Source organism: Nomascus leucogenys, chromosome 23, assembly GCF_006542625.1.
Source record: "Nomascus leucogenys isolate Asia chromosome 23, Asia_NLE_v1, whole genome shotgun sequence".
In the NCBI taxonomy this organism is placed as follows: Eukaryota; Metazoa; Chordata; class Mammalia; order Primates; family Hylobatidae; genus Nomascus; species Nomascus leucogenys.
Genome location: NC_044403.1, coordinates 26303723 through 26330148, shown reverse-complemented (window position 1 = coordinate 26330148; position 26426 = coordinate 26303723). Strand labels below are relative to the sequence as shown.

At 55.1% G+C, this 26426-nt stretch overlaps 2 protein-coding genes across 7 annotated transcripts in view; one reads left to right on the top strand and one right to left on the bottom strand.

The window, feature by feature from the left end:
- Nucleotides 1-2052: 2052 nt before the first annotated feature.
- PLEKHG6 (pleckstrin homology and RhoGEF domain containing G6) lies at nt 2053-19712 on the top strand. 3 transcript variants are annotated; one of them, XM_030804560.1, is made up of 16 exons: nt 2053-2132; nt 3751-3956; nt 5221-5376; nt 6593-6757; nt 7138-7233; nt 7450-7500; nt 7835-7984; nt 8882-8992; nt 9125-9274; nt 9433-9570; nt 9877-9996; nt 10321-10453; nt 10569-10684; nt 17675-17820; nt 18472-19164; nt 19354-19712. In XM_030804560.1, exons 2-16 carry the CDS (start codon nt 3819-3821, stop codon nt 19361-19363), a joined length of 2373 nt encoding a protein of 790 aa, XP_030660420.1. In that variant the 5' UTR covers nt 2053-2132; nt 3751-3818; the 3' UTR covers nt 19364-19712. The 3 variants fall into 3 exon arrangements, with proteins under 3 accessions (XP_030660420.1, XP_003273763.1, XP_030660421.1); XM_003273715.2 differs by lacking the exon at nt 2053-2132 and adding an exon at nt 2541-2702; XM_030804561.1 differs by lacking the exons at nt 2053-2132; nt 3751-3956 and adding an exon at nt 4244-4779.
- Nucleotides 19713-19989: 277 nt separating this feature from the next.
- TNFRSF1A (TNF receptor superfamily member 1A) overlaps nt 19990-26426 on the bottom strand; it is a 48718-nt gene continuing 42281 nt past the window's right edge. For all 4 annotated transcript variants that reach the window (XM_030804730.1, XM_030804729.1, XM_030804731.1 and 1 more), the window contains 9 exons: nt 25339-25492; nt 24994-25122; nt 24620-24769; nt 24322-24400; nt 22103-22176; nt 21848-21961; nt 21517-21545; nt 20998-21286; nt 19990-20838 (listed from right to left, as the gene is read on the bottom strand). In XM_030804730.1, the coding sequence (XP_030660590.1) occupies nt 20528-20838; nt 20998-21286; nt 21517-21545; nt 21848-21961; nt 22103-22176; nt 24322-24400; nt 24620-24769; nt 24994-25122; nt 25339-25492 (1329 nt within the window). In that variant the 3' untranslated portion in view covers nt 19990-20527. The remainder of the gene's footprint in view (nt 20839-20997; nt 21287-21516; nt 21546-21847; nt 21962-22102; nt 22177-24321; nt 24401-24619; nt 24770-24993; nt 25123-25338; nt 25493-26426) is intronic.

Here is a 26426-nt window from a genome sequence, read left to right as displayed (position 1 = left end):
CCCGGCCACACCTCTGGCTTCTAGACTCCAGCTTTCCCTGGGAACCTCTCCTCCCAGGGAGGCTGAAGACAGGCCCTGGGCAGTGGTGGGTGGAAAGTGGACCTCAGCGCTTAGAGGGAAGTGAAAGGGTAAACCACCCCGCCACCCACCACCACCTTCCACTGGGCCAGTCTAGCCAGCTCACCCCAGAGCACTGTAAGGCCAGGCTTGTCTTTGGTGCTCTCTCAATTTCATCTTCCCTCTTATTCCTCCTTCCCACTCCTTCTGGGAGACACTCGGAGGAGAAGCTAGGGGCCATTGGCACCAGCTGTCTCTGGGGTGCCATTTAATACTGTCCGTAATCACCACCTCCTTTCCTGGCTTATTAACTCTTTCCCTCACGGCTACTCTTGTCATCCCTGGACGTCTCTCTATCTGTCTAGCTCTCACCACACACACACAAACACACACACACAGTGAATGGGAAGAGGGAAGGGCTAGGAACTAGGCAAACTCTGGTTTCCTGCCACTGCAGTTCCTTTCCCACCTGACTTCACCCCCTGAAAACTGGTCCCACCACCAGCTGGGAGGCAGGAGCAGGAGACAGGCTGGTTCAAGGAGCTGGAGGAACAGAGGACACTTCTGAACCAGCAGAGCAATCACACAACAGCAAGCTCAGAGAAAGAGAATCCCAGAGGGCAGATTTGAGGATGGACACGGGGAATACAAAATTCGAAACCGTCCAAAGATATAGATTCCTCCTCCAAACGAAATAGAGTCACCAGAGTCCGAGTGAGGACTAGAACACTCTGATCATGTATGCGTTTCATACCCCAGATGGGAAAGGGGAATAGAGGCCTTTTCCCCTGGCAACTCAAGGAGATTCTGCTTCTGAAAGTGTTTCCTGAACTTCAGGATGCTCTGAAGAAGTAAGGAGCCGTATCAATCACTGTTGAGTTCATTGGCAGGAAATAGGCCACAGGCAGGGTGAGGGGCTGGGAGCCTCAGACTTGCCACCTGCCCACTACAGGGTCTTGGGTTTCATGGTTGTAAGATTATAATGACCACACATCCACAGGACACTTCTATCTCAGATATCCAGTGCTTCTGTCAGACGAGGTGCCATGATTTGGAGAAGTGAAAAGGTGGGGAAACTGAAGCAGGAGGATCGCTTGAACCCAGGAGTTGGAGACCATCCTGGGCCACACAGCAAGATATTGTCTCTATTTTCTTTTTAAAAAATAAATTTTAAAAATAAAAAATAAAGAAAATAAAGTATGGTTCTTTCATGCCATGCCCAGCACATGTCAGTCCTTCCACAGCATCTTTTTTTTTTTGAGATGGAGTTTCGCTCTGTTGCCCAGGCTGGAGTGCAGTGGTGCTGTCTTGGCTCACTGCAACCTCCACCTCCCAGGTTCAAGCGATTCTCCCGCCTCAGCCTCCCAAGTAGCTGGGACTACAGGCTCCCGTCACCACGCTCAGCTAATTTTTGTATTTTTAGTAGAGTCGGAGTTTCATCATATTGGCCAGGCTGGTCTCGAACTCCTGATCTTGTGATCCACCCGCCTCGGCCCCCCAAGGGGTTGGGATTACAGGCGTGAGCCACCGCGCCTGGCCCCACAGCATCTATTTTAGCAGCCACTGCAAGGGCTGGGTGACCCTGGTGTAGCCGGGAGTGGGCTTATTTGCAGGTGAAGTGGGAGGGTGCCCCCACCTGAGTCTTAGGTCATAGGAGAAGTGCGGGTCAGGCCTCAGCTGGACACCAGGCCCTATCCCTGGAGCAAAGGCAAAGTCCAGGACAGGCTTCCACTATCACCTTCCACCAGGCAGGCCAGCCGACCCTCTGAGAGATAAGGCTCACACTTTGGACTCCACAGCAGCGATGGGGCCCCCTGCCCCTCCAGCTGGCAGGCGGGCTCCCTGCCTGCTTAGGGGTCTAGGCCGAGGCAGGGGGAGGACGGGAGAGCCGGCCACTCGCCGCGACCAGCAGGAGAGAGGGGTGCCTGCCACAGGTCGTCACCCTCGCCGCCTCCCCCGGCTGCGTCCCGCCCCGCACTCAGCCCTCATTACTGCAGCGCCTCGCGGGGGTCTGACCTGGAGGGGAGGGCGCGCGGTCCCAGCCCTCCCGCTCGGCCGGCGGTTGTTAAGTTCAGGTGCGACCGAAAAGGGGAAAGGAGGGCACCGCCACGTGAGCTGTCCTCGCCGGGGGAGGCGGTGGCTGCGTCAGGGCGCGGGCTGCTCGGTCCCCAGGGCCCCGCCCCTCTGCCCGGAGCAGTGCGGGAGGTAGGGAGGGGCCAGCCCGGTCCCCGCCCTCCGCGCCCGGCCCCGCGCTGCCCGGCTCCCGCGGGCCGCTCGATCCCAGTCCCAGGCTGGGCATCGGGGCTGGCTGGCATCGCCGGGGAGCCGACGGCAACGGGGACCCCGCGGGCGGGGAGGGCGGCGCAGGGCAGCGGGCGCGGTGACACCTGTGGGCACAGGTGAGCGGCGGGAGGGCTACGCGGCCCGGGGGCGGGGCGGCTGGGACCCGGGGCCTGGAAGCCGGGGCGAAGGGGAAGGAAGGCCTGGCCTCCCGAAGGCGGGAGGAGGGGAGCCGGGGGCTGGGCTGAGAAAGGACCCTGGGTAGGGAGCAGTGCGAGGGAGACAGCGCCCGCAGAGGGACGACTATTGGGAGGCGGCAGGAGGGACAGTGAACGTTTCCTCCTCTGCTCCTAAATCGGAGGAAGGTAAGGGAGGGCTGAGGCAGGACCTCAGGCCCACCTGGTCGGGGCACAAACACCTGCGCAGCCTTCTTGAGCCCACCGCCCCTCAGGAGGCCTCTCCTCTTCCAGGCCCTGCCTACTCGAGGGCAGGCCCTCCCTCCAGGTTTAGGGGGGAGATGGAGCCCCACGCCTGGCCCCCAGCTCCATGGTGGTATTCCCAGAGTCTAGGGAGGACCAAATATATAGCCCGAAACTGGAGAAACTCGTCTTCTATTTGGCTGGTCTCTAAGGCCAGTGGCCGGACAGCTGGCCCCACTCACCTCCCTGTCTGTGGCCAGGAGGATTCAGGTAGGAGATGGGCAAGCCTTTCAGTAAAGGCCAGACAGTAAATATTAGACTTTGCAGCCTACACTTTCTGTCCCAACTAGCAAGAAAGCAGTCACAGGTTATTAGGAGACCAGCAGAGGAGGATGGATTCCAACAAAACTGTGTTTATGGACACTGAATTTGAATATCATATAATATTTACTTGTCCCAAAATATTGGTGGGTTTTTTGCAGGGGGGCAGCAGTCGTTTCAACTACATAAATGTGTAAAGGCTTACAGGCTGTACAAAAACTGGTGGCAGACTGGGCTGTCTCCAGCCACCCCCACTCCCAGCCCACCCCACCCACCATGGCCTCCCTCCAGCTTTTTCCCCGGCTTTATACGGGGAAGGGGATGGGGTTATATCTAGGTGCAAGGAGAACCCTCCCACCTGGGTGTATCCAGAAAGCCCGAGACCTGTCTGTGACCCTTGTTCCCATTTGAGACCAGTGCAGGAGCTTGTACCCCAAATATGCACACATGTGAGAGAGGAGGTACATCTCCAAGGGGCTTCCTACCCAGTATGTACCTGGACCTACCCTACTCCCACCAAGTCATAGATGAGGCAGCCATGTTCCCCTCAACAAGTGACCAAGCCCTTGGCCCTCTCCTCCCCCACTATACCCTCCCGCCCAGGCCCCCCACCGCCTCGTGCCGTTCACTGATTGGGGGTGGCCCTTCCATTCCTCTCTTTTCTCTCTTGCAGCCCTAGGGGACCTCTTTCTCCTGGACGTTGAAGATATGGCCCTTTGGAGGTGACCCAGGAGAGAAGGGATGAAGGCCTTTGGTCCTCCACATGAGGGCCCCCTCCAAGGACTCGTGGCTTCCCGCATTGAGACTTATGGGGGCCGGCATCGAGCCTCTGCTCAGAGCACTGCTGGCAGTCTCTATCCCCGAGGACACCCTGTGCTGGTGAGTCCAGGCTGTGCCCCAAAAGTGACCTGGTGGGGCAGGAGGGAGGACACCTAGGCTGTGGAGTCTCTGTCCCCTTACAGGTTCAGAGGTTGAGCTATTCCTGCCCCTTACCCTGCTCTTCTTTCCTGGGTTGCGGGAAAGAGGAGGGCAGTGACAGGGCCAGGCTCCAGGGACGTCACACCCCAGTCCCAGACAGCTGGGCAGCAGAGGCAGAGCCAGGAGAAGCCAGGCCCTCAGAGGAGTGCTGTTAGACAGGTCTCAGACAAAGAGCTGCGGGTAAGGTCATCAAACCCCAGAGCTGGCGCCTCCCAGGCTCCCTCCTCTGCTTGGCAGGAGTTTGAGGGCTTCCTGAGATCTGCCTCTCCCTGAGTCAGGATGAAGATGAGTAAAGGTTCAGGGTGTCCCTACTCCTCCAGCGGTGGGTAGGGACAGGAGGGTGCCTGCCTTGGCTCCACCCCTGGCTCCACCTGCCTGGCCCTCCTCCAATCCTGACCAAGGAGAGGGGTGTGGAAGCCAGATCTGTCCCTCAGCCTGCAGGTTTCCCCTCCACCTTGAGGACAGTTCTGCTTGTGGCTGGGACATCCCCTGCCTCACTGCACGAGAATTTTGCCCTTGGAGATGGGACTTTCCTAGGCTGTGGGTGAGAAGGGAGACTAGGAAGTATGTGGGGTAATTCAGGCCATAGGCAAATGAAGGAATGTGACCAGGCCTGCCCTGGGAGGAGCCGTGTGGCTGTGGCCTCAGCCTTTCACACAGAAGGGCAGCCACTCCCAGCTAGATGGGATGCAGGCTGCACGCCCCTGGGGAAGAGGCAGCACATGTGAGTGCCCTCGTCCCAGTGTGAGGGAGGCTGGTCATAGACAAGGAGAGTTCCGAGAGACCAGAATGCCGTGTGCACCACGCCTTGTCCATGCACCCCCGGTGGTACGGAGAGCAGGAGGCAGTGGGGGCACACACACCAGAGCCCAGGCATGTGCGTGCCTGTGCACCTGCTCGGCAGGCGGCCCCCCTTCTTCCCCCGGCCCACTCAGGAAGCCAGGCTGTCATGCCTCTGCCCACTCAGCTTAGCCTTGCTGGCAGTGGCCGCTGTGACTCAGGGCAGGAGCAGCCCACACCAAACTGGTTTGTGGGGACAAGTGAGCCAGCCTGACTTACCAGGGTGGGGGAACAACATCTAGAGCCAAGCCTGCCCCCCTACTACCTCTCTGGGATTTCTGCGGAAATGGAGGCACCCCCAGAACTTCCCCTGCTCCTCTCCCAGGATCCCAGTCGCCGACGCCTCCAGCAGTATGTCCCCTTTGCCAGGGGTTCTGGCCAGGCCCGAGGCCTGTCACCCATGAGACTGCGAGATCCAGAGCCCGAGAAGAGGCACGGGGGCCATGTGGGGGCTGGCCTGCTTCACTCCCCCAAACTCAAGGTAAGGGGGTCCCTCTCCTCCATCCCCACGCATACAGCCCCAGTTGCGACGGCTCCACAGATGACCAGCAAGCCCCGGGGGCTGAGAACACAGGTCCGGGAGGCTGCTGCCTGCCAGTCAGACATGGCTCTGCCTAGGACCTCTCAGGGATATATCTCTCCTTGGTCCATGCATGGCAACCAGGGACTTTGACTTGAGACCCTTTGATTAAATGTGGATAAACGGTTGATATTGAGCTTTCAGTCTTTGAAATTACCAAGTCAAATTACCAAGTTGCTGAGAGTCAGGTGTCCTCCCTCTATCCTCAGTGCCACATCATCCTTCACCGCCGCTGTGAGCCTCACCTCTCCTCCTGAGCCACATCCGGATGGAGTGAGTGAGGGTCAGGAGTGTCTATTGCTCACATTCTTGGTACCAAAGAAACCTGTAAAATGGGCCGGGCGCGGTGGCTCATGCCTGTAATCCCAGCACTTTGGGAGGCCGAGACGGGCGGATCACCTGAGGTCAGGAGTTCGAGACCAGCCTGGCCAACATGGTGAAATCCCGTCTCTGCTAAAAATGCAAAAAAAAATTAGCTGGGTGTCATGGTGGGCACCTGTAATCCAGCTACTAAGGAGGCCGAGGCAGAAGAATTGCTTGAACCCGGGAGGTGGAGGTTGCAGTGAGCCGAGATTGCACCACTGCACTCCAGCCTGGGTGACAAGAGCAAAACTCTGTCTCAAAAGAAAAAAAAAAAAGAAACCTGTAAAATGTAAGCCATGCTGCTTCATAAAAAATGCCATTTTATAGGCAAATGTCAAAGTGGTGCCTGAGACCACTGGTTCTCTAAGTCTTGTTCTGATTCACTTGAAGTTCCCTCTGAAGTGTCTGTTTCTGTCCCTCCCCTACCTCATTCTGATTCAGGAGACCCATGGAAGGCCTCTTTCCTGTCAGGGAGCCTAGATCAGACCCCTCTCCAGGGACCTTTCTGTAGACCAGGGCGCCTCTTCACCCACATTCCAGCAATGCCCTTTTCCCTGGAATTCCAGCTGGGGCCAACCCCTGTCCTCTAGGCCTCCATGTCCCCACTCATACTCAGTGCTGCTTGCCATCTCCCATTCCAGACACACACACACGCACACACTTAAACACACATGCACACACACAGCCCTCCCGGGGCCCTGTGGCTGGGTGCCAAGGATGTGGCCAGAGCTGATGCCCTTCTTGGCTCCCCCAGGAAGTCGCCAAGGCCCATGAGCTGGAGGTGAGGCTGCACACTTTCAGCATGTTTGGGATGCCCCGGCTGCCCCCTGAGGACCGGCGGCACTGGGAGATAGGAGAGGGTGGCGACAGCGGCCTGACCATCGAGAAGTCCTGGAGGGAGCTGGTGCCTGGGCACAAGGTGAGCCTGAAACTCACAAGGTGAGTCCGTCCCCGGGGCGTGAATGCACAACAGATTCTGCTCTAGAGGAGGGAAAGGCCTTGGGAAGTGGAGTCATGTGGAGAAAACATCTGGAAACGCGTTGATCTGGGTTCAGATCCCAGCTCTGCCACTTACTAGTGAGACCTTGGTCAAGACAGTAGAGTTCTCTGGGCCTCAGTTGCCACATATGTAAAGTGGGGATAATACCACCTACACATCGGAGCATTGGTTTGAGGATTAAAAGGTCATGGTCATGTACGAAGTGCCTAGAACCTATGAAGTGGAGCCAGCAGCACTTAACAGCTGGTACTTGCCATTCTAATTATTCCCCAACTGAACCAGCATTCTCCCCACCCCAGGAGATGAGCCGGGAGCTCTGCCACCAACAGGAGGCCCTGTGGGAGCTCCTGACCACCGAGCTGATCTACGTGAGAAAGCTCAAGATCATGACTGATGTGAGCCTCCCTCAGCCCCAGCCCCGGCCCCATCTTCCCTGCATGAGCCCCCATCCTCCCAGACTGGAAGGCAGGTCACTGGGGGAGGGAGGGGCAGGATTTCAGGCCCGTCTGGGATCCAGGGAGATAGGTCAGCAGTACTGAAGTTGGGGGGGGGGGGGAGGTGACACTGAAGGGCTACGCTGGGTCCTGAGACCCTCATTTCCCTCCCTGCAGCTGCTAGCCGCCGGCCTGCTGAACCTGCAGCGAGTGGGACTGCTGATGGAAGTGAGTGGGTGCTCAGGAGGGGACCCTGGCACAGCCCGACCTCTGAGCCTGCGGATGAGGGTGGGCCCTCCAGCCATCCGTGTCTGAATTCCCACTGCCCCGTTTTTTGGGACGCCTTGCCCTCCCTACTTCCCTGTTACTGGGGACTCCAAGCAGGCCACAGGCCCCCCATTTCCCAGACTGGCATCCTTGAGATCTTCCAGGCCCAGTGCCCGGTTCATCCCTCTTCACCCCCGCCCCTGCTGTCCAAGCTTAAGGTCCTCACCTTTCCTCGGCCAGTGCCACCCCGGTGACCTTCCAAAGGCATGCTGCTCAGTTCTGCTCCCTCCTCCAGGTGTCAGCTGAGACCCTGTTTGGAAATGTCCCCAGCCTGATTCGAACCCACCGGAGCTTTTGGGAGGAGGTGCTGGGGCCCACCCTGGAGGAGACTCGGGCCTCGGGCCAGCCCCTGGACCCAGTTGGTCTGCAAAGTGGCTTCCTGACGGTGAGGCCTGTGAAGGGCTGTGTCTGGATGGGGCAGGACTGGGAGCCCTCAGGGGTCCTGTGTGTAGGGCATGCCCACAGTATGCAAGTCTCTGTGATTTTAGGGGCCTCAGGACACAGCCCCTACCCCTAATATCACCTCACCTCCTCCCTTCATGCCACAAGTCTGACCTCTGTGCCACAGGCTCCTTGTTCTTCTGGAGGCCCTTATGAAATTAAAATGCAGCTGACACAGAGAATGGTCACACCTTGGCTACCATCAACTACAAAAGCTGGGTGCAGCAACTGGGTCCAAAGTGAAGGGACCCTTAAGAGGACCTGGGTGGGTGTAAAAGGCCACAGGAGGCACCCGGGGCATGGTGAAGAGTGACAAGAGAAAGCAAGAGGGCCTAGGGTCTGACTTTCTTCTACAATGTTACCTAGCCAGGAAAATGTGGGCCCTGCAGGAAAAAGTTGCAGTGGGGTAGAGAGGTAGGCATACTGCTCCTGGGAGCCTTAGGTACCCCCTCCATAGGAGCATGGCTTCTGAGCAAACTCTTAGGTCACCACCCCACCCCCAGGGTGAAATGGGATCTGCGATGTCCTGACAACGGTCCAGCTGAATTATTGATGGTGGGAGAGTAAGTCCAGAGCAGCAGGCCCAGTAGCACTGTGGATGGAGGGAGCTCAGAGAGCTCTAGGTCAGTGCTGGGACCTCAGGCTCCTTCCTGGAATCCAGAGAGAGGGGCCTAGCCTCAAGAGCATTCCTGGGAGGATCCTGCGATGGAGGGACTGTCAGGAGCTGGGCTAAGGGCCTCTGTGAGGCTCTCTTCACCTGCTCCTGGGTCCTGCAGCCAGAGCCTGTATTCATGGCCTTCTCCCCGTGCCTGATCCCCACCTCCCGTATCTGTCTCTCCAGTTTGGCCAGCGGTTCCACCCCTATGTCCAGTACTGCCTCCGAGTGAAGCAGACCATGGCTTACGCCCGAGAGCAGCAAGAAACTAACCCTCTCTTCCATGCCTTCGTGCAGGTGGGAGAAGGGGTGCTGGGGAGGGGGACGGGTGCATCTTAGCTGGCCGGTCTCCAGCTGAGCCTGAGGCTGAGTTCACCACTGGCAGGGCGGGAGGGAGCAAACCCTGAGCCCCACCCACCTTCCCTGCAGTGGTGTGAGAAGCACAAGCGCTCTGGGAGGCAGATGCTCTGTGACTTGCTCATCAAGCCCCACCAGCGCATCACCAAGTACCCACTGCTGCTTCATGCTGTGCTCAAGAGGAGCCCCGAGGCACGAGCCCAAGAGGCCCTGAATGCCATGGTAGGTGCCCCAGTGGGGCTAGGACTCTGGTGAATCGGGGACTGGGAGGGGGGTCTCTTTCTTAGTGTGTCTGTGACAGTGTGGCACTGTGCTGTGGCTGGCATTGGTTGGGAGGGGTGCTGAGCCGTCCCTCCTCCCACATCCCCAACCTCACCTAGATCGAAGCCGTGGAGTCATTCCTGCGACACATCAATGGGCAGGTCCGCCAGGGCGAAGAGCAAGAGAGCTTGGTGGCTGCAGCACAACGCATCGGGCCCTACGAGGTGCTGGAGCCACCCAGTGATGAAGTGGAGAAGGTGAGAGGGCAGAGGGAAGGGACCCAGGAAAAGCAAGGTCCCAGGGATACTGATGAAGGGGAGGGCTGGAGAGGCCAGAACACCCCGTACTTGGGTGCTACAAGGGTGTCCAACATTCCTACCCGGTGATGGCAGTCCAAGGGGTAGAGGTCAGAAGAGTAAAAAGGAGGCCCTGGGAGGCTTTCTGTAGCCCATGGGGGAAGGATACAAACAGAAAGGTGTTGGTGGCAGAACAGGAGCCGCCCTTGACCAGGAAGTCCAGGCAGACTACCGAGCGCCCTCACCCCTCCCCTCTGTGTCCCTCAGAACCTGCGTCCGTTCTCCACCCTGGACCTGACGTCCCCCATGCTGGGGGTTGCGTCTGAGCACACCAGACAGCTGCTGCTGGAGGGACCCGTGCGAGTGAAGGAGGGGCGAGAAGGGAAGGTGAGGGTGCTGCGGACAGAGTGGAGGGGACGGGCCATGATGGGAGAAGGTAAGAGGCAGAAATGCCAGAAGTGGGAGAAGAGGGGTTTTGGGAAGAGGATGTAGTTCTGGCCAAGCCCCAGTCATTTGTGTGACCCTGAGCCAGCCACTTTCCCTGCCTGTAAAGCGAGAGATGGGACCAAAGCGACGCCCCTGGCCACTCCCGCATTTGGGCTCTGCATGTGTCCCTGTGTGCCTGAGCATCATGCCTCAGCCTCCTCCCGGACCAGCCCTGCCCCTGGCTCCAGCTGACCCTGTCTCTTTCCCCTACGCCCCCACCCCCAGCTGGACGTGTACCTGTTCCTCTTCTCTGATGTGCTCCTCGTGACCAAGCCCCAGCGCAAGGCGGACAAAGCTAAGGTCATCCGCCCCCCTCTTATGCTGGAGAAGCTCGTGTGCCAACCCCTGCGAGACCCTAGTACGTCCTTCCTTCAGGGAGTCTTTTCTTCTCGCTCTTCTCAGTGAGGGGAAGGAGGAGCTGGGATGGAGATCAAATAAAGGCTGGCCTCTTGAAGGTTGTCTCCTCCACCCAGACAGCTTCCTGCTGATCCACCTCACTGAATTCCAGTGTGTCTCCAGCGCCCTCCTTGTGCACTGTCCCAGTCCTACAGACCGTGCCCGGTGGCTGGAGAAGACCCAGCAGGCCCAGGTATGGGAAAGCCAGCAATGGGGAGGCATGGGCAGGGGTCCCTGGAGCTCAGAAATGGGAGCACAGTGGTGGCTCACACCTGTAATCTCAGCACTTTGGGAGGCCAAGGCAGGCGGATCACCTGAGGTCAGGAGTTTGAGACCAGCCTGGCCAACATGGTGAAACCCTGTCTCTACTAAAAATACAAAAAGTAGCCATGCATGGTGATGTGTGCCTGTAGTCCCAATTACTTGGGAGGCTGAGGCAGGAGAATCACTTAAGCCCAGGAAGGGGAGGTTGCAGTGACCTGAGATCGTGCCACTGCACTCTAGCCTGGGTGACAGAGTAAGACTCCGAAGAAGAAGAAAAAAGAAAAAAAGAACGAAGGAAGGAAGGAAGGAATGAACGAACATGGGAGCACAGAGGGGAGGAGGAGAGAGAGGCTGGGGTGAATTCAGGTTCAGACTGGACAATCTGATGTACCCCAAAGAGGGAGGCAGAGCCTCCACCATCCATCAGAAGACAGAAAAAGCCTTTGGCCAGCTACTGTGCCAGCCACTGGGAGAGCCCAAGATACCGCATCCCCTGAAGGTTTGTACAGCCTGAAATGATTAACTTCTAGAAGTCATCTTCCATTCGCAGACATTTACAGGGCACTTGCTGAGTACAGACACTAGGGCTAGGTGCTAGGGAATCAGAAAATAAACCACCATTCCTGCCCTCAAGGCATAGGTGCTGCAGCCTAGTTGAGTAATTAGTATACAAATAATAGAAAGAAGTTATGTAGAATGAAGCTGGGACAGAGAAGGGAGCAAGGCATTGTCTACTGGGTCTGTTTGGAAGGGACACAGAGGAGCTGATGTCTGAGCACCATTTGGGAGGATGCCTGGGAGTACGTCAGGGAGTCAAGGGCGGAAGGGAAGGGCATTCCACATGGAGGAGCAGAAAGTGCAAAGGCCAGAATTGTGAAACAGTTGTGTGTGTTGACAGAACTGCCTGCATTGGTGTTGCTACAGTATAAAGTACGAGAGTAGACGCAGCAGGGAGAGGCTGGGGGGTAGGTACCACCAGGTCATGCCCATCTCTGCATGTCATGATAAGGCATCCTATAGATGAGCTTTGTCCTTTGGATGAGAGAGGGCCAGTGAAGAAGTCGGGCAGGGGAGTGATGTGAGCAGATAAAAAGCAGGAGGAGTTCAAAGAAGAGAGATGCAAATGGAGCTGTATTAGGTCCCACAAACTGGGTGGCCTAAAATGCATTGGGAGCTCACTCTCTCACAGTTCGGGAGGCCGGAAGTTTCGAATCAAGGTGTTGGCGGAGCTGAGTTTCCTCTGGGGGAGAATCCATCCTTGCCTCTTCCAGCTCCTGGTTGCCCCAGGTGTTCCGTGGCTTGTGGCAACAAAATTCCAAACTCTTTCTCTGTCTTCCCATGGCCTTCCTCTCTGTATGTCTCTGTGTCCAACTTTCCCCCTCCTTTCTCTTACAAAGACATGAGTATTAGATTTCGAGCCCACCCTAAATCCAGGGAGAGCTCACCTTGAGCTCTTAGGATCTCTGCAAATCTGCAAAGACTCTTTTTCGAAATCAGGTCACATTCACAGGTTCCAGAGGGTAGGACTTAGATATATCTATCTTTTGGGGGGGCCACTATTCAACCCACCACAGGAACGGAGTGGCCAAAGAGAGGTGAAGATTTGAGTTGGACTTTTAAGGATGGGAAGACCATGAGCAGAAGAATCAGAGGACCAATTGGGCTGGATATATTTCTGGAATAACAGCCATATCTGCCTAAGTCTGGAGCACAGGGTTTGTGTGAGTGCGTGGTAAGAGGCCAGATTCTACAGAATCTCAGAGCTGCAGAACCCTGTAGCCTGGATGGGCTTGAGTTGAATAGGGTCAACAAGAGACAGCCACTGTGAATTCTTTTTTTTTTTTTTTTGAGACAGAATCTTACTCCATCACCCAGGCTAGAGTGCAGTGGCATGATCACAGCTCACTGCCACCTCAACTTCCTGGGCTCAGGTGAGTCTCCCACCTTAGCCCCCCAAGTAGCTGGGACTGCAGGTGTGTACTACCACACCTGGCTAATTTTTTGCATTTTTTTTGTAGAGACAGGGTCTTTCCATGTTGCCCAGGCTGGTCTTGAACTCCTGAGCTTAAGCAATCTGCATATCTCGGCCTCCCAAAGTGCTGAGATTACAGGCGTGAGCCACCGTGCATGGCCGTGCCATGAATTCTTGAGCAAGGGTGAAATCAGCGTGTTTCCTCTTGAATTAGGTTTTCAGGAAATCAGGTAGCAGTGTGCTAGGTGGGCTGGAGGAGGGAGAAATTGGTGACAGGAGGTTTATTGTACTAGTTTGGGTGTGAAACATGGAAGGTTTAGTGCCACAGCCTTAGGGAGACATTGCAAAAAGGGACAAAAAACAAAGGAGAAGAAAGGAGCTAAAGAAGAGGGAAGAGACAGGGGAGCCTTAGGGATACTGTGGTTAAAGTCTATACTGAATTCAGAAAAATCCAGGTTCAGACACCGGTCCTATCAGGTCCTAGCCATGTGACCTTGGGTAAGTTATATGACCTCCCTCAACTTCAATTTCTTCAACTGCAAAACAGATATACACAATGACAGTACCTGCTTCCTAGGGAGGTTCAAAGCTGTCATTCTGCTTAGGCACACAGTCTGGTGCCAGCACTGGGCACAGGCTCAGGAACTCCAGATAGCCAGTGGCAAAGAGCACAACTGGCCTCCCAAAGCTTCAGTTTGGAAGACAGCATTGGCAATGGGACCCCAGACAGAAATGCAGTCATTAGAAAGGGAAAGGGAAAGGTGTTTGTTTAGTTATTGCTTCCTCGGTGAGGTGGCTTTAGGGTAGCAATATTTAAACAGCAGCGCTTTGAAATTGAGGCAGCCAAGATATACCCTAGTGGAGATATCTTAGGGTCTTTGGGAAATACAGAAACAAAGACCTGGAATTCAGGTGAAAAAGAAGGACAAAAGACACACCCCAAGGGGAGGCAGGTGGGTTTTCTGATGAGCGTGGTCTCCCATCTGCCCTGCCCCCTGCTTCCGGCTCGGTTCACAGTCCCCTCTGCATGGCAGGGACTTCTCTCCACCACTTCCACCTAAGCCTAAACACACTTTCCACTAGGCTGGACTGACTGGCAAGTGACATCATTCTGGTGGTTAATCAAATTTCCTTGGCCAGGCATAGTGGCTCACCTCTTCTAATCCCAGCACTTTGAGAGGCTGAGGCAGGCAGATGGCTTGAGCCCAAAAGTTCAAGACCCAGCCTGGCCAACATGGCAAAACCCCATCTTTACAAAAAATACAAAAATTAGCTGGGCCTGGTGGCGTGCGCCAGTAGTCTCAGCTACTCAGGAGGCTGGGGTGGGAGGATCGCTTGAACCCGGGAGGTAGAGCCTGTGGTGAGCTATGTTCCCACCGCTGCACTACAACCTACACAACGGGGTGAGTACCTTGTCTAAAAAAAAAAAAAAAAAAGTTAAATAAAAAATTTTCCTGAAGGCTAGAGGCTCACGGGGAGCCCAGGGACAAAAGCGGAAGCTAGTGGCATCAGTGTTCCTAGAGCCCCAACTCCCCAGGATAGCCAGTGGGGCTGGCAGTGAATGCCAGGCTGCCTTTTTTCCTTCAGAACTGCCACCTCTACCTTCAGAATTTTCTCCTGTTTTTTGGTTTTTAGTCACAGAACATAGCCAGACCCTCACCTTCTCCCTTTAGAACGCCCAGCGCTACTAAACATTACGGGTATTTTACTATGCGAAACAACTCAGCCCCCTGGTAGTCTCACTCCAGGCTAACAGGAAAGATCTGTCAAGATCTATAACCAAGATACACACCAAGGCTCGCTGGCCTTCCTTAGCAAAACAAAGAAAACTGAAACTTTGAAATTACTTTTCCTGCTATTGTCTCACACCAAATTCTTAGGGAATCCTCTCTAGAGCCATCAGTCTTTATAAACTGAAGAGGGCAGTAGAAGCTCTGTTGGTCCCTTTCATAGAGCAATCCCCAGGGGGGCAGACTATTGTTTTCTCACCCTGGCAGAAATGTTGACTTGCAGATTTATTCCTAGCGGGTCTAGCTGTGATGATTCACACTTTCAGAGAAAGTAAGCTTCTCCAGGGAGAAGAGACTGAATCTTGGGGAATGCCCACGGACTGAGAAGAGGAAAAGGAACAGGGACAGGAACAGAAAGAGCTGTCAGATATGGCGACCAAGAAATTAAAGCAGGGAGACTGAAGGAGGCAGCCGAGGCTAAGAGCCAGGGTCTGAAGGAGAGGCCCGAGCAGCTGTCAGGCAGTCACTTCACCTCTTGGGGAGTTGCAGTGCACGCAGGACAGACAGTCCGCAAGTGGCCAGGCACGAGGCCCAGCACTGTATACGCACTCCATCAATGTTTGCCATTGTCATCATTAGAAGAAAGGGGTGGTCTTTGGGGCCTGGGTAGGACCTGCTGCTGACTGGGGAAACGCATCCGCATCTGTCGCTCAGAAGTCAGTGGGCACCTTTCAGAGTTTGGTTTTAGTCCGGCACTGGGGAGTTCTGGGAGGAGAGTGGGTGAATCTAGGAGCCAGCCCAGAGACAGCAGGGAAAGGAGGCATTTCCTCTCCACGGGGACAAAGGAAGAAGAATCCTGCTGGGGGCCCTCCCTTCCTCTTCTCAGTTTGGTAGGGGCGTCACATTCTGGCTTAAGCACCAATCTCCTTTTCCTTTCCCATCCTCTCCTCTGCCCCCTGTGTGTCTCTCCTCTTATCCAAGCCGAGAAAATCCTCCCAGGGTTGCTGGAGAGGCTTTGGGCTCGCCGGGAAGCACCTCCAAGAGCCTCATCCCGCCCATTCCCCCGACGCCCCGCCCCCTGCTCAGGGCTCCCCCCACCTCCAGCCTCTTCCTGGGGTCGGGCAAGGGGCAAGTTTAGCGGAGATGCTGGCATTGAACGTCGCTTACAGAAACCCTGCTTCCTTCCAGTTCTTTCCTTTCACATAACATCCCTTCCCTGGCACCCCAAACACAAACCTGAATTTGGGTCCTGTGGGGCAAAAGGGCACCCCAGCAGGAAAAGCAGATCGGCCCAGCACCTCCACCCTCTTTTCTCTCACTTCTTCCCTCAATTCACATGGAGTTGGGAGATGAGGCCTGGGAAAGAGGGAGTCTGCCCCAGGTCCTGGCCCTGGCAGGTTTCCTGCCCCCAGGCACCCTCCCCTGCTCCGGCCAACAGACCACATCTTGAGAATGCTGTCACCCTTGGGAATAAGTGACTGGAGAGCCAGAAAAAATGACTGGAGAGCCAATTCCAGAATTGGAAATATAAGCCTGATGTCATTTTCCTATCCCTGTTCATCCATTTCATCTCTTGTCCTGACCCAGCTGCCCCCAGGGTTTCTTGAGAGGCTTTGGGAAAGTCCAGGTGCCCAGGAGTTGCTGGCTCATATACTTCAAGCTGGGGAGATATTGGAAATATTTAACAATTAGTATAGCATGGGCATCAACCAATCAGAAGGGAGCGTTGCACTAGAGGTCCTCTGCTGTGCCAGATGTTATCCCCCTAGTTGCTAGATCATGGGGATGGGGGAAGTGGATGAGGCCCAGGCAGCAGCCATTCCCTTACCAGCATGGAAGACTTCAATATTTTAACAAGGATATGGCCATACCAGCAAGTGCTGACATCAGTGCTACCCACGGCAGCCACCGGTACCTCCCTTTTGCCAAGGCTTGCCTCCGCCTCCAACCTCAGCTCTGCCACCTTCTCTTCCCTCTCCCTCCCCCTCCCCCTCCCCCTCCCCAAGCCAACTCTTTACCCTTCAAGGCTGTCCTTGAAAGTGTTGCAGTGACTGAACTAGGACTCAAAGAGCAAGGCCCTGTCCCAGCTCTGCTTCTCCATACCTGTGGTACCTTGAGCAAGTCACTTCACCTCTCTAGGTCTAGGTTTCTTATCTGTAAAATGGGTGAACATTCATGTTCTCCACACCACAGGGCAATGGTGTGTATCAAATGACCACACGTGCAAAAGTGCTTTGAAAATTTTTTCTCAGATGGCGCTGTTTCATTCTGATGGTACCTGTATGAAATCGCTGAGGGAGGGAGAAGACAGGCAATATAATGCGTCCTTTCCTCAGCCTTCTAGGAACTTTCCTCCCTCTGAAGGACAGCAGAGTCCTCAGCCCGGTACAAAGCCCACCTCTGCCCATGTTCTGTCCTCCTGCTCCTCCCAGCTTCAGGGCAGAGGCCCAGGTGGTAGGAGAGGGATGCTCTTGAAGGAGCAACCAGTACCAATTCAGAACACTTATTCTACCATCACCACCAACCAGGGAGGGCTTCCTGAAGTAGGGGGCAGACCTGATAACAGGTCTGCCAATGGGACATGAGAAGCAGGAATACCTGTACAGGTAGGAAAAGGGCCATTCTGTTCACCCCACTCACTCCCACCACTAGCTCCAGAGTTTGTGCCACCAAATCCCGGCACCACCCCACTTTCTTACTGTAAGAAGTACCCCCTCGGGCAGTTACTTAACCTTAGCGTCTCCATGTCTCAGTAGTAAGGTAGGGGTAAAAATATCTGGTTCATGGGGGTTTTGTAAAGATTAAATAAGGTAATGTAGGCCAGGCACGGTGGCTCATGCCTGTAATCCCAGCACTTTGGGAGGCCAAGGGGGGTGGATCACAAGGTCAGGAGTTTGAGACCAGCCTGGCCAAGATGGTGAAACCCGTCTCTACTAAAAACACAAAAATTAGCCGGGCACGATGGCAGGCGCCTGTAATCCCAGCTACTCAGGAGGCTGAGGCAGGAGAATTGCTTGAACCCAGGAGGTGGAGGTTGCAATGAGCCAAGATTCCGCCACTGCACTCTAGTCTGGGTGACAGAGCAAGACTCCGTCTCAAAAAATAATACTAATAAAATAAAATAAGATAATATATGTAATGCACTTAGCAGGGTGCCTGGCAAACAGCAAGTGCTCAATAAACAAGAGCTCTTAATAATGAAAGTGTCCTGTCCCAGGCCACCCTACAGAAGCTGAAGGCAGAGGAGTATGTTCAACAGAAGAGGGAGCTCCTGGCCCTCTATCGGGACCAGGACAGGGAGTCCCCCAGCACCAGGCCCTCCACGCCTTCCCTGGAGGGCTCTCAGAGCAGCGCAGAGGGGAGGTAAGGCTCACACGGACTACAGGGTCTCCCCAAGTAGGAGGAGGGAGCCATAAGGCTGAGAAATGGCATTACTGCGCTCTTTTGGTGGAATTGGGAATAGACAGAGGAATGCAGGCTGTAGGGCAGGGTAGGGAAGGTTGGTACCAGCCGTGTTGGGTCGGAGGTGGGGGATAGGGCACTGACAGCCTACAGAGTTAGCCCGCCTAGAGTCACACAGGAGCACCTGAGCGGAGCAAGCTCGAGAGTGAAGGTAGGTGTGGATCTGCAGAATATCGGAGCTGCCAAATCCCTGGGGAGTGTGAGGTTCATCTAGGATAGCACCACTGCTTGGCAGCAGCTTAAGGAGAAAAGAAGAATCGATCATTGAGGATAATATCAGGTAAGTTCAGGAACCACTCAGCAAAAACCTGACTCCCCACTTGACACAAGATCCTGGACCAGATGCTATGGATAAAACAGTGTAGAGGCAGCCCGTACTCTCTTAGGAGCTTAAAATCTAGCCAGCCAGATGAGAAAAACGATCACAGTGCGATGGAAAGACGATACCAAAATAAGTTTGGAGGAGGGGCCATTTCTGGATGTAGTGATCAAGGGAAACTCCCTGGACTCGAACTTGACCCCATGCATCTGACTCTTCGCCATTAATTGTAGGACTCCTGAGTTCTCGACCGTTATCCCCCACCTGGTGGTGACGGAAGACACAGATGAAGATGCTCCCTTTGTGCCAGATGATAACTCGGACTCTGGCTACGGCACTTTGATCCCAGGCACCCCCACAAGGTCCCGCTCCCCGCTGAGCCGTCTACGCCAAAGAGCCCTTCGGCGGGACCCTCGCCTCACCTTCTCCACCCTGGACCTCCGGGACGTCCCTCTGCGTCCCCACCCTCCCAACCCCCAAGCTCCTCAACGCCGAAGTGCCCCCGAACTGCCAGAAGGAATCCTAAAAGGAGGCAGTCTTCCCCGGGGAGACCCACCAACCTGGTCTGAGGAAGAAGATGGGGCCTCCGAGCGAGGGAATGTGGTGGTGGAAACACTGCACAGGGCCCGGCTTCGGGGCCAGCTTCCCTCCTCCCCAGCCCATGCTGACTCGGCCGGGGAAAGCCCCTGGGAGTCCTCGGGGGAGGAGGAAGACGAGGGGCCTGTGTTCCTGAAAGCTGGCCACACATCACTGCGCCCAATGCGGGCTGAGGACATGCTCAGAGAGATCCGGGAGGAGCTGGCCAGCCAAAGGATTGAGGGGGCCGAGGAGCCCCGGGACAGCAGGCCACGGAAGCTGACTAGGGCCCAGCTACAGAGGATGCGGGGGCCCCACATCATTCAGCTGGACACCCCTCTATCCACATCGTAAGTGTTGAGGGAAGCTGGCCTGGGAGGGGGCGGACGGGGATGTCTGTATGGTGGTGGGGGGGTGCAGTATAGAAGAGGGCAGTGCAGGAGCAGGGGCTGAGGCAGGAAGGGCTCTTTGCCTCACTCTTCACCCGACCCTCACCCATTGCACTGACTGTCGCCTAACACCCCCTCCTGTCTTTTCAGAGAGGTGTGAGGAATGCAGAGGACCTTTGGCATGCATCCCTCCCAGAGGAGATCTCTCCCCAGTAGTGCTGGTCACCCTCCGGCATCCGTGACTCTACCTCAAGGACCACATTTCCCAAAGGAAGCCTGGCCCAGGCACCCTGCCTCCTGCTCTGAGGACTTTGGGGATCAAGAACTGTAAATTTATGTATCATAGGTGCACCTGAGCCCCACAGAAAGTTATGCATAAAAATGATTGCCCTGGCTGGGCATGCCTGCCTGTAATCCCAGCACTTCGGGAGGCTGAGGTGGGAGGATCCCTTGAGCCCAGGAGTTCCAGACCAGCCTGGACAATATAGGGAAACCCTGTCTTTACAAAACAATTTTTAAAAAATTACCCAGGTGTGGTGGTGTGCCTGTGTCTGTAGGCTGAGGTGGGAGGACCCCATGAGCCCCAGGGTTGGAGGCTGCAGTGAGCACACTCCAGCTTGGGCAACAGATGAGGGTGGTCAGAACAAGAACCTGCTACTCCTCTGTCAGCTGGCGTGAGGGTGGTGGGCTACCTGGCCCTAGTGCAGGCCTTTTCCCGTCTCACCCCTCAGGATCTGGGCCTCTGCCCCCACCTCCCATCCCGACAGACCACTGTCTCCAAGAGCAGAGCTTTAACTTCAGAGTTTTAGTGTATTTACAAAAGTCCACAGCTCCAGCTGAAGGCCCCATTGTTCCGTGCTCGCCCCTGCCTTGGGACAGTTCAGCTTGCTCTGTGCTTGTCCAGGCAGAGGGCACAGGAGTGCCAAGTTTCTATTAGTGTAACATGATTGATTTCAAAACAAAACAAAACAAAAACAAAAAAACTGCTTATGTACTGTGAAAAAGGCTCAGGGACGAACCAGGGGCCCCTGAGCAGCCTTGCTGGTGAGGACACCCAAAACGGGCATGAGGCATAGCGTCCCTCATCCTCGCAACCGCCCACTCAGGCTCTTGAGCCCACGGCGCACCTCTCACCGCGCACGCAACGCTGACTGTCGGCGGCGCGCAGGCAGCTGAGAAAAGCTATGTACATCGAGGGGTTAGCACCAAGGAGGCGGCTGCTAGCCCCTGCTTGCCCCTCCAGGACCCCTCCTCTCCAGAAAAAAGTGGGGTTGGAAGGGGATCTCGCAGGACGGTCCTTAGAGCTGCCCGCAGGGGCGCAGCCTCATCTGAGAAGACCGGGCTCGGGCGGGAGGGCGGCGGGGCCGCAAAGCGCCTCCTCGATGTCCTCCAGGCAGCCCAGCAGGTCCATGTCGCGGAGCACGCGTCCCAGCAGCTCCAGCGTGGCCTCGCGCCGCGGTGTGCGCCGCCTCCAGGCCGCCAGCATGCTGTATTGCGCCTCGCGCAGGCAGCGCCCGTTCTGCAGCTCCAGCCGATCGATCTCGTGGTCGCTCAGCCCTAGGCGCCGCACGAATTCCTTCCAGCGCAATGGGGGCACGTTCTCCACCACGGCGTACAGCGTCGCGGGGTCATCAGCTGCGGGGACGGACGAGGGCCGGTGAGCCTCGGGCGGCAACCCCAGGCCCCGCCCCGCATCCCGCGCCCTCCGCCTCTCCTGGTCCCCTCTGGGGGCGCCTCCCGCGCTCCCCCGGCCCTCCCCCAGCCTCCTCGTCTCCAGCCGCAGGAGAAACTCACTGTCTAGGCTCTGTGGCTTGTGGGCGCTGTCCTCCCACTTCTGAAGGGGGGTGGGGATGGGGTCGGAGGCGAGGGCTGTCGCAAGGATGGGGTCAGCCCCCTGGTAGGGTGGTGCCACCTCTCTGCGGGGAGCCGCGAAGTTGGGACAGTCACCGGGGGTATAGGTGAAGCTGGAGGTGAAGGTGGAACTGAGCATGGGATTGAAGCTTAGGGTGGGGGTGAAGCCTGGAGTGGGACTGAAGCTTGGGGTTGGGGCCAGGGGCTTAGTAGTAGTTCCTTCAAGCTCCCCCTGAAAGAGAGAAGGTGGCGCTGCATTAGTGCGTGAGCGAAAACCAGCCCCGGCCCTCTTTATTCTGGATGGGGGTTGGGACTTAGAGGGAATGAGGCGAGCCCCCGGGGGAAGTGAAGGATGATTCCTTCCTTCACTTCACTCTCAGATGACTCAGAAGGGGATCTGAGTATTAGGCAATTATAAGGAATGGTCAGGGACATTCGGGAGTAACTCTGATTTCATCTCACCTCTTTTTCAGGTGTCGATTTCCCACAAACTGAGGAAAAAGAAAGAAAGCATCATAAATTTCACTTCCTCTCTCAGCCCTGGCACCCTGGACTCAGCTGGCAGCGGGGACTTGTGGTGACATGCCTCAGGGCCTATGTGGCCCCAGGGACGAGAGAGCTACTGATGCAGCTCGACCTCTCCCCAGCCATCCAGGGCCACCTTCTGCCCAGAGTCCCCAGCGGTATGAACTGAGGGGACACTCCTCACCTCCCTCCACACATGTCCATTGCACCCACCCACATCCTCCCTCACCCCCACCAGCTCCCTCTCCCTCCCAAAGGCCCCACTCACCAATGGAGTAGAGCTTGGACTTCCACCGCTGGTAGCGATACATTAAACCAATGAAGAGGAGGGATAAAAGGCAAAGACCAAAGAAGATGACCAGGGGCAGCAGCACTGTGGTGCCTGCAGGCAAAGCAGGTGTTGGTCAGAGGAGTGGGCAGAGGGTGGCCGCACAGATAGATGGATGGGTGGGATGGATGGACGGGGGGCGGCAAGGAGAGGGAGAGGGCAGGTGAGCATGGGCACCAGGTCACTTCTCCTCACCCGAGTCCTCAGTGCTCTTAACATTCTCAATCTGGGGTAAGCACAACTTCGTGCACTCCAGGCTTTTCTTACAGCTAAAAGAAGAGATGGCACTGGTGAATAGAGGCCCTACCATTGGAGGAACACAGAAAAACAACCACACGGATTGTTGGACATCCTTTCTTTACAAATATTTTTGCTGTCTCTTGATATAATTTGTTTTGGGAACTGATGCAGAAGAATGAAACACAGTTAATCATAGAATCATTTAATTTTAGAATTGGCAGGGATCTTGAAAAGACTGTGTAGAAAATGTGAAAAGCAGTCAGGGTCAGGGTGTAAATTCCAGTTCATTCCTTGGCTAGCAGTGTGAATCTAGGCGAGCCATTAACCCCCAAGCCTCGGTTTCCTCATCACCACAGGGATCACCCACCTCTCAGGATTGAGGATTAAGCCAAATCATTATGCCTCATTTAATAAGTGCTTGAGAAGGTAGCTAGCTAGCTGTTATGGGATTGCTGTTTCATCACTGTTTTGCTGATAAGAATCCTTTGGCAAAGACAGGTTAAAGGGCTTTTTCTTAAATGACACTGCTAGTTACAGTACCTGACTTCGGGGAGTTGGGGTCAAACATGCATGTGAAAAATTTAAAAACACATGTTACTGGGGCAGCCAGAGAGCACCCTGTAGAACTAGCAGATCTTCCATGTTGGGAGTTGTCACTGGACAGTGTGGAGTGATAAGAACTCTGTGGGATGGTGCTGGAAGGAACTTGAGAGAGTGAGTTCCCAGCAGGAAGCTGAAAGCAGGGAGAGGCACTTTAGCCCATCTCTCATGCTCATGGTGAGAACCACATAGAATGGTATAAAAGTGATTTCAAGAAGAGATGAAGCCGGCCAGGCACAGTGGCTCACGCCTGTAATCTCAGCACTTTGGGAGGCAGAGGCAGGTGGATCACCAGGAGTTTGAGACCAGCCTGACCAAGATGGTGAAACCCCATCTCTACTAAAAATACAAAAATTAGCCAGGCATGGTGGCACGTGCCTGTAATCCCAGATACTCGGGAGGCTGAGGCAGGAGAATTGCTTGAACCTGGGAGGCAGAGGTTGCAGTGAGCCGAGATCGCGCCACTGCATTCCAGCCTGGGCGACAGAGCAGGACTCTGTCTCAAAAAAAAAAAAAAAAAAAAAAAGATGAAGATCAATGGAAAATAAATAGCTTTGTGTCAGACGTGTTGTAGGTTTTGTTTGTTTGTTTTTGGTTCTCACAAATTCACCAAATGAATGTCATTATGCTTACTTTAAATATAAGAACGGTAAGGCCCAGGCCAGGCGTGGTGGCGGCTCATGCCTGTAATCCTAGCAATTTGGGAGGCCAAGGAGGAAGACTGCTTGAGCCCAGGAGTCTGAGGCCAGCCTGGGCAACATAGTAGGACCCTGTCTCTACAAAAAGTAAAAAATTAGCTGGGTGAAGTGGTGTGTGCCTGTAATCCCAGCTACTCAGGAGGCTAAGGCAAGAGGATAGCTTGAGTCCTGGAGGTGGAGGCTGAGCCATGGTTGCGCCACTGCACTCCAGCCTGGGTGACAGAGTGAAACCCTGCCTCAAAAAAAAAAAAAAAAAAAAAGCCAAAAGAAAAGTCGGGCTCAGAGATGTTAAGAAACTTGCCCGAGGTCACATAGCCAGTAAGTGGCTATGCTGGGGTTCAAACTCTGAGAGCCGTCAGAGTTTATTCTTTGCAAGTGAGTGACAAGAACAGCCTCTGTGGAGCCAGGAGTGAGGAGGCCTAGACAAAGTGACTAAGGAGGAAATACCATATTGCATCAAACCTAAGACGCCATCAAGAATAAAAGGCACTTTTCTTTACATTACTACCCAGACACAAACAAAGCTGCCAATTCAACCATGACGAATCATCAATTATAGGAAGTTTGATTTCAGAGCTGTAAGAGTGTATGTCCTAGAACCAATGAACTACCGTAGATCCAAGAATCTACATATCTGAGTTGGAAGGGCTGCAAGTCCTTGGGGCATGATCTTCTATCCTCAAAGACTTCTTCAGATTTGAAGAGCAAGGGGAAGGACTGCCTGGTGTCTTAATGAAGTGTCTCCTACTCAGCCAGTAGGAGCCTGAGCACTCTGGGGCATCCTGGCATCCGTTGCCCCGCTAATGGCTCCCACCACAGTCACCCGTCCCAACCCATGCTACCCTCCAGTGCCCAGCAGCTCTCAGAGATACTCACTTACTACAGGAGACACACTCGTTTTCTCTTAGAAAGAAGCCTGCATGGCAGGTGCACACGGTGTTCTGTTTCTCCTGGCCTGTAGGGAGAAGTGCGGCACAGCTAAAGGAGGAGCGCCTGCACCCCCACCCCACAGGACAGAGGAAGTGACGAGGGACAGGGTGGGGGTGGCCAGAGAGGGGTTGGTTGTCAGACCCACAGACTACAGGAGGGGGAAGGAAAGGAAGTGCCACCACATGGGGAAGGGGCCAACCCCTGGGGTGGGGAGAGGGCTTGGCGTCAGGAGAGCTGTGCTCACAGGACAGGTGCACGGTCCCATTGAGGCAGAGGCTGCAATTGAAGCACTGGAAAAGGTTTTCACTCCAATAATGCCGGTACTGGTTCTTCCTGCAGCCACACACGGTGTCCCGGTCCACTGTGCAAGAAGAAATCTCCACCTGGCCCATTTCTGGTGAGGGGAGAAGATGGGGTATGAGTCCTGCATCCTCCTGTCCCTGCATCCCCTTCCTGACATACCCCTAAGTGTGCGTCTGTCTCTGTAACACACACTCACATCCATGCAGTGTCCCACCGACACACATACCTTCCTGCTCACACTCACCAGCCCGCACACAGACAGGCATGCACACACCGCTCAAGACCCACCTGACTCTCCAGCCTGTGCACACTCACCCTTTCGGCATTTGGAGCAGCTGAGGCAGTGTCTGAGGTGGTTCTCTGAAGCGGTGAAGGAGCCGCCCTCACACTCCCTGCAGTCCGTATCCTGCCCCGGGCCTGGACAGTCATTGTACAAGTAGGTTCCTGTGAATGGGGCAGCAGAGTTAGGCTGCGGGTGAGAGCTCAAGGAAGGAGCCCCATGCTAGGGACAACAGCCAGGGCCGATTCCCTGAAGTCTCTAGGAGAGGAGGGAGGGAGAAAATCTCAGCCCAGGAGAGGCAGCAAAGTTAGGGAAGAACATGCAGAGGAAGAAGCAGCACCCCAAACCTGAGGGCATTCACCATTTCCACTTGCCCCTACCTTTGTGGCACTTGGTACAGCAAATGGAATTATTTTGAGGGTGGATATATTTTCCTTGGGGACACACACTATCTCTCTTCTCCCTGTCCCTGAGGTGAGGGACCAGTCCAATAACCCCTGAGGGGTGTATTCCCACCAACAGCTCCAGGAGCACCTGGGGAAGAATCAGGTAGAGGAGACACCATCAGGAGAGGGAAGGATGGGAAGCTTAGGGGCAGCAGATCTAAAATTTCCCAGGCTCAAGGCTTTCCTCAGTGAAACATTCTGCCCAGGCCACCCCACTCATGGCGTTTAGAGTTCTTCCTTGAAACTCAGACAGTTGGGACCATACAGTCTGATGCTTCATTGTTCTCTAGTTGTCCTGTGTGTTCATTTTTGTTCCCTCAACTCAAAGCTAGTAGGCCCCAGATCTAAGCTGTATTTTTTTTTGAGGCAGGATCTTGCTCTGTTGTCCAGGCTGGAGTGCAGTGATGCAATCACTGCAGCCTCCACCACCCACGCTCAAGCAGTCCTCCCACCTTAGCCTCCTGAACAGCTGGGACTACAGGCGTGCACCACCATGCCCAGCTCATTTTTTTTTATTTTTAGTAGAGGCAGGGTCTTGTTCTGTTGCTCAGACTGGTCTCAAAATCCTGGGCTCAAGTGATCCTCCCACCTTGGCTTCTCAAAGTGCTAGGATTACAGGCGTGAGCCCAGCCCTGTATTTTATCCTTACTGTGAAATCCCCCACAGCAGCTAACAGTGCCGGACACAGGGCAGATGTTGAAAGGATGTGTTTTTGATTGGGAATTGGCAGGTTACTTCAGTGATGGCCCTTTCTTCCAACAAGAAGCCCTGAAGATTGGGGTGGTGTTTCTCCATCTGGGTGCTGGGTTCACCGTGTGATCACTTTGTGAACATTCACAGAGGTAAACAATGAGGATCTATGCACATCCCGGGAGTATGTTACACCATGAAAAGCTTTCTGAAAAAGTCAGCTGGTGGTGGGGGCGAGTGATGTTCCCGTGAGCACCACTCCCGGGGAGTGGGCAGAAGCAGAAGGAAGTTTATTTACATGTTTGTATCAAACCTTACTCTGCCTCCTGTCC

Excerpts from the sequence above, each read along its gene's own strand:
- PLEKHG6 (XM_030804560.1), top strand. The coding sequence starts at position 3,819 with ATGAAGGCCTTTGGTCCTCCACATGAGGGCCCCCTCCAAGGACTCGTG. Across the intron at positions 5,377-6,592 it reads TTCACTCCCCCAAACTCAAG|GAAGTCGCCAAGGCCCATGA; the intron begins GTAAGGGGGTCC and ends TGGCTCCCCCAG. Across the intron at positions 17,821-18,471 it reads CAGAGCAGCGCAGAGGGGAG|GACTCCTGAGTTCTCGACCG; the intron begins GTAAGGCTCACA and ends CATTAATTGTAG.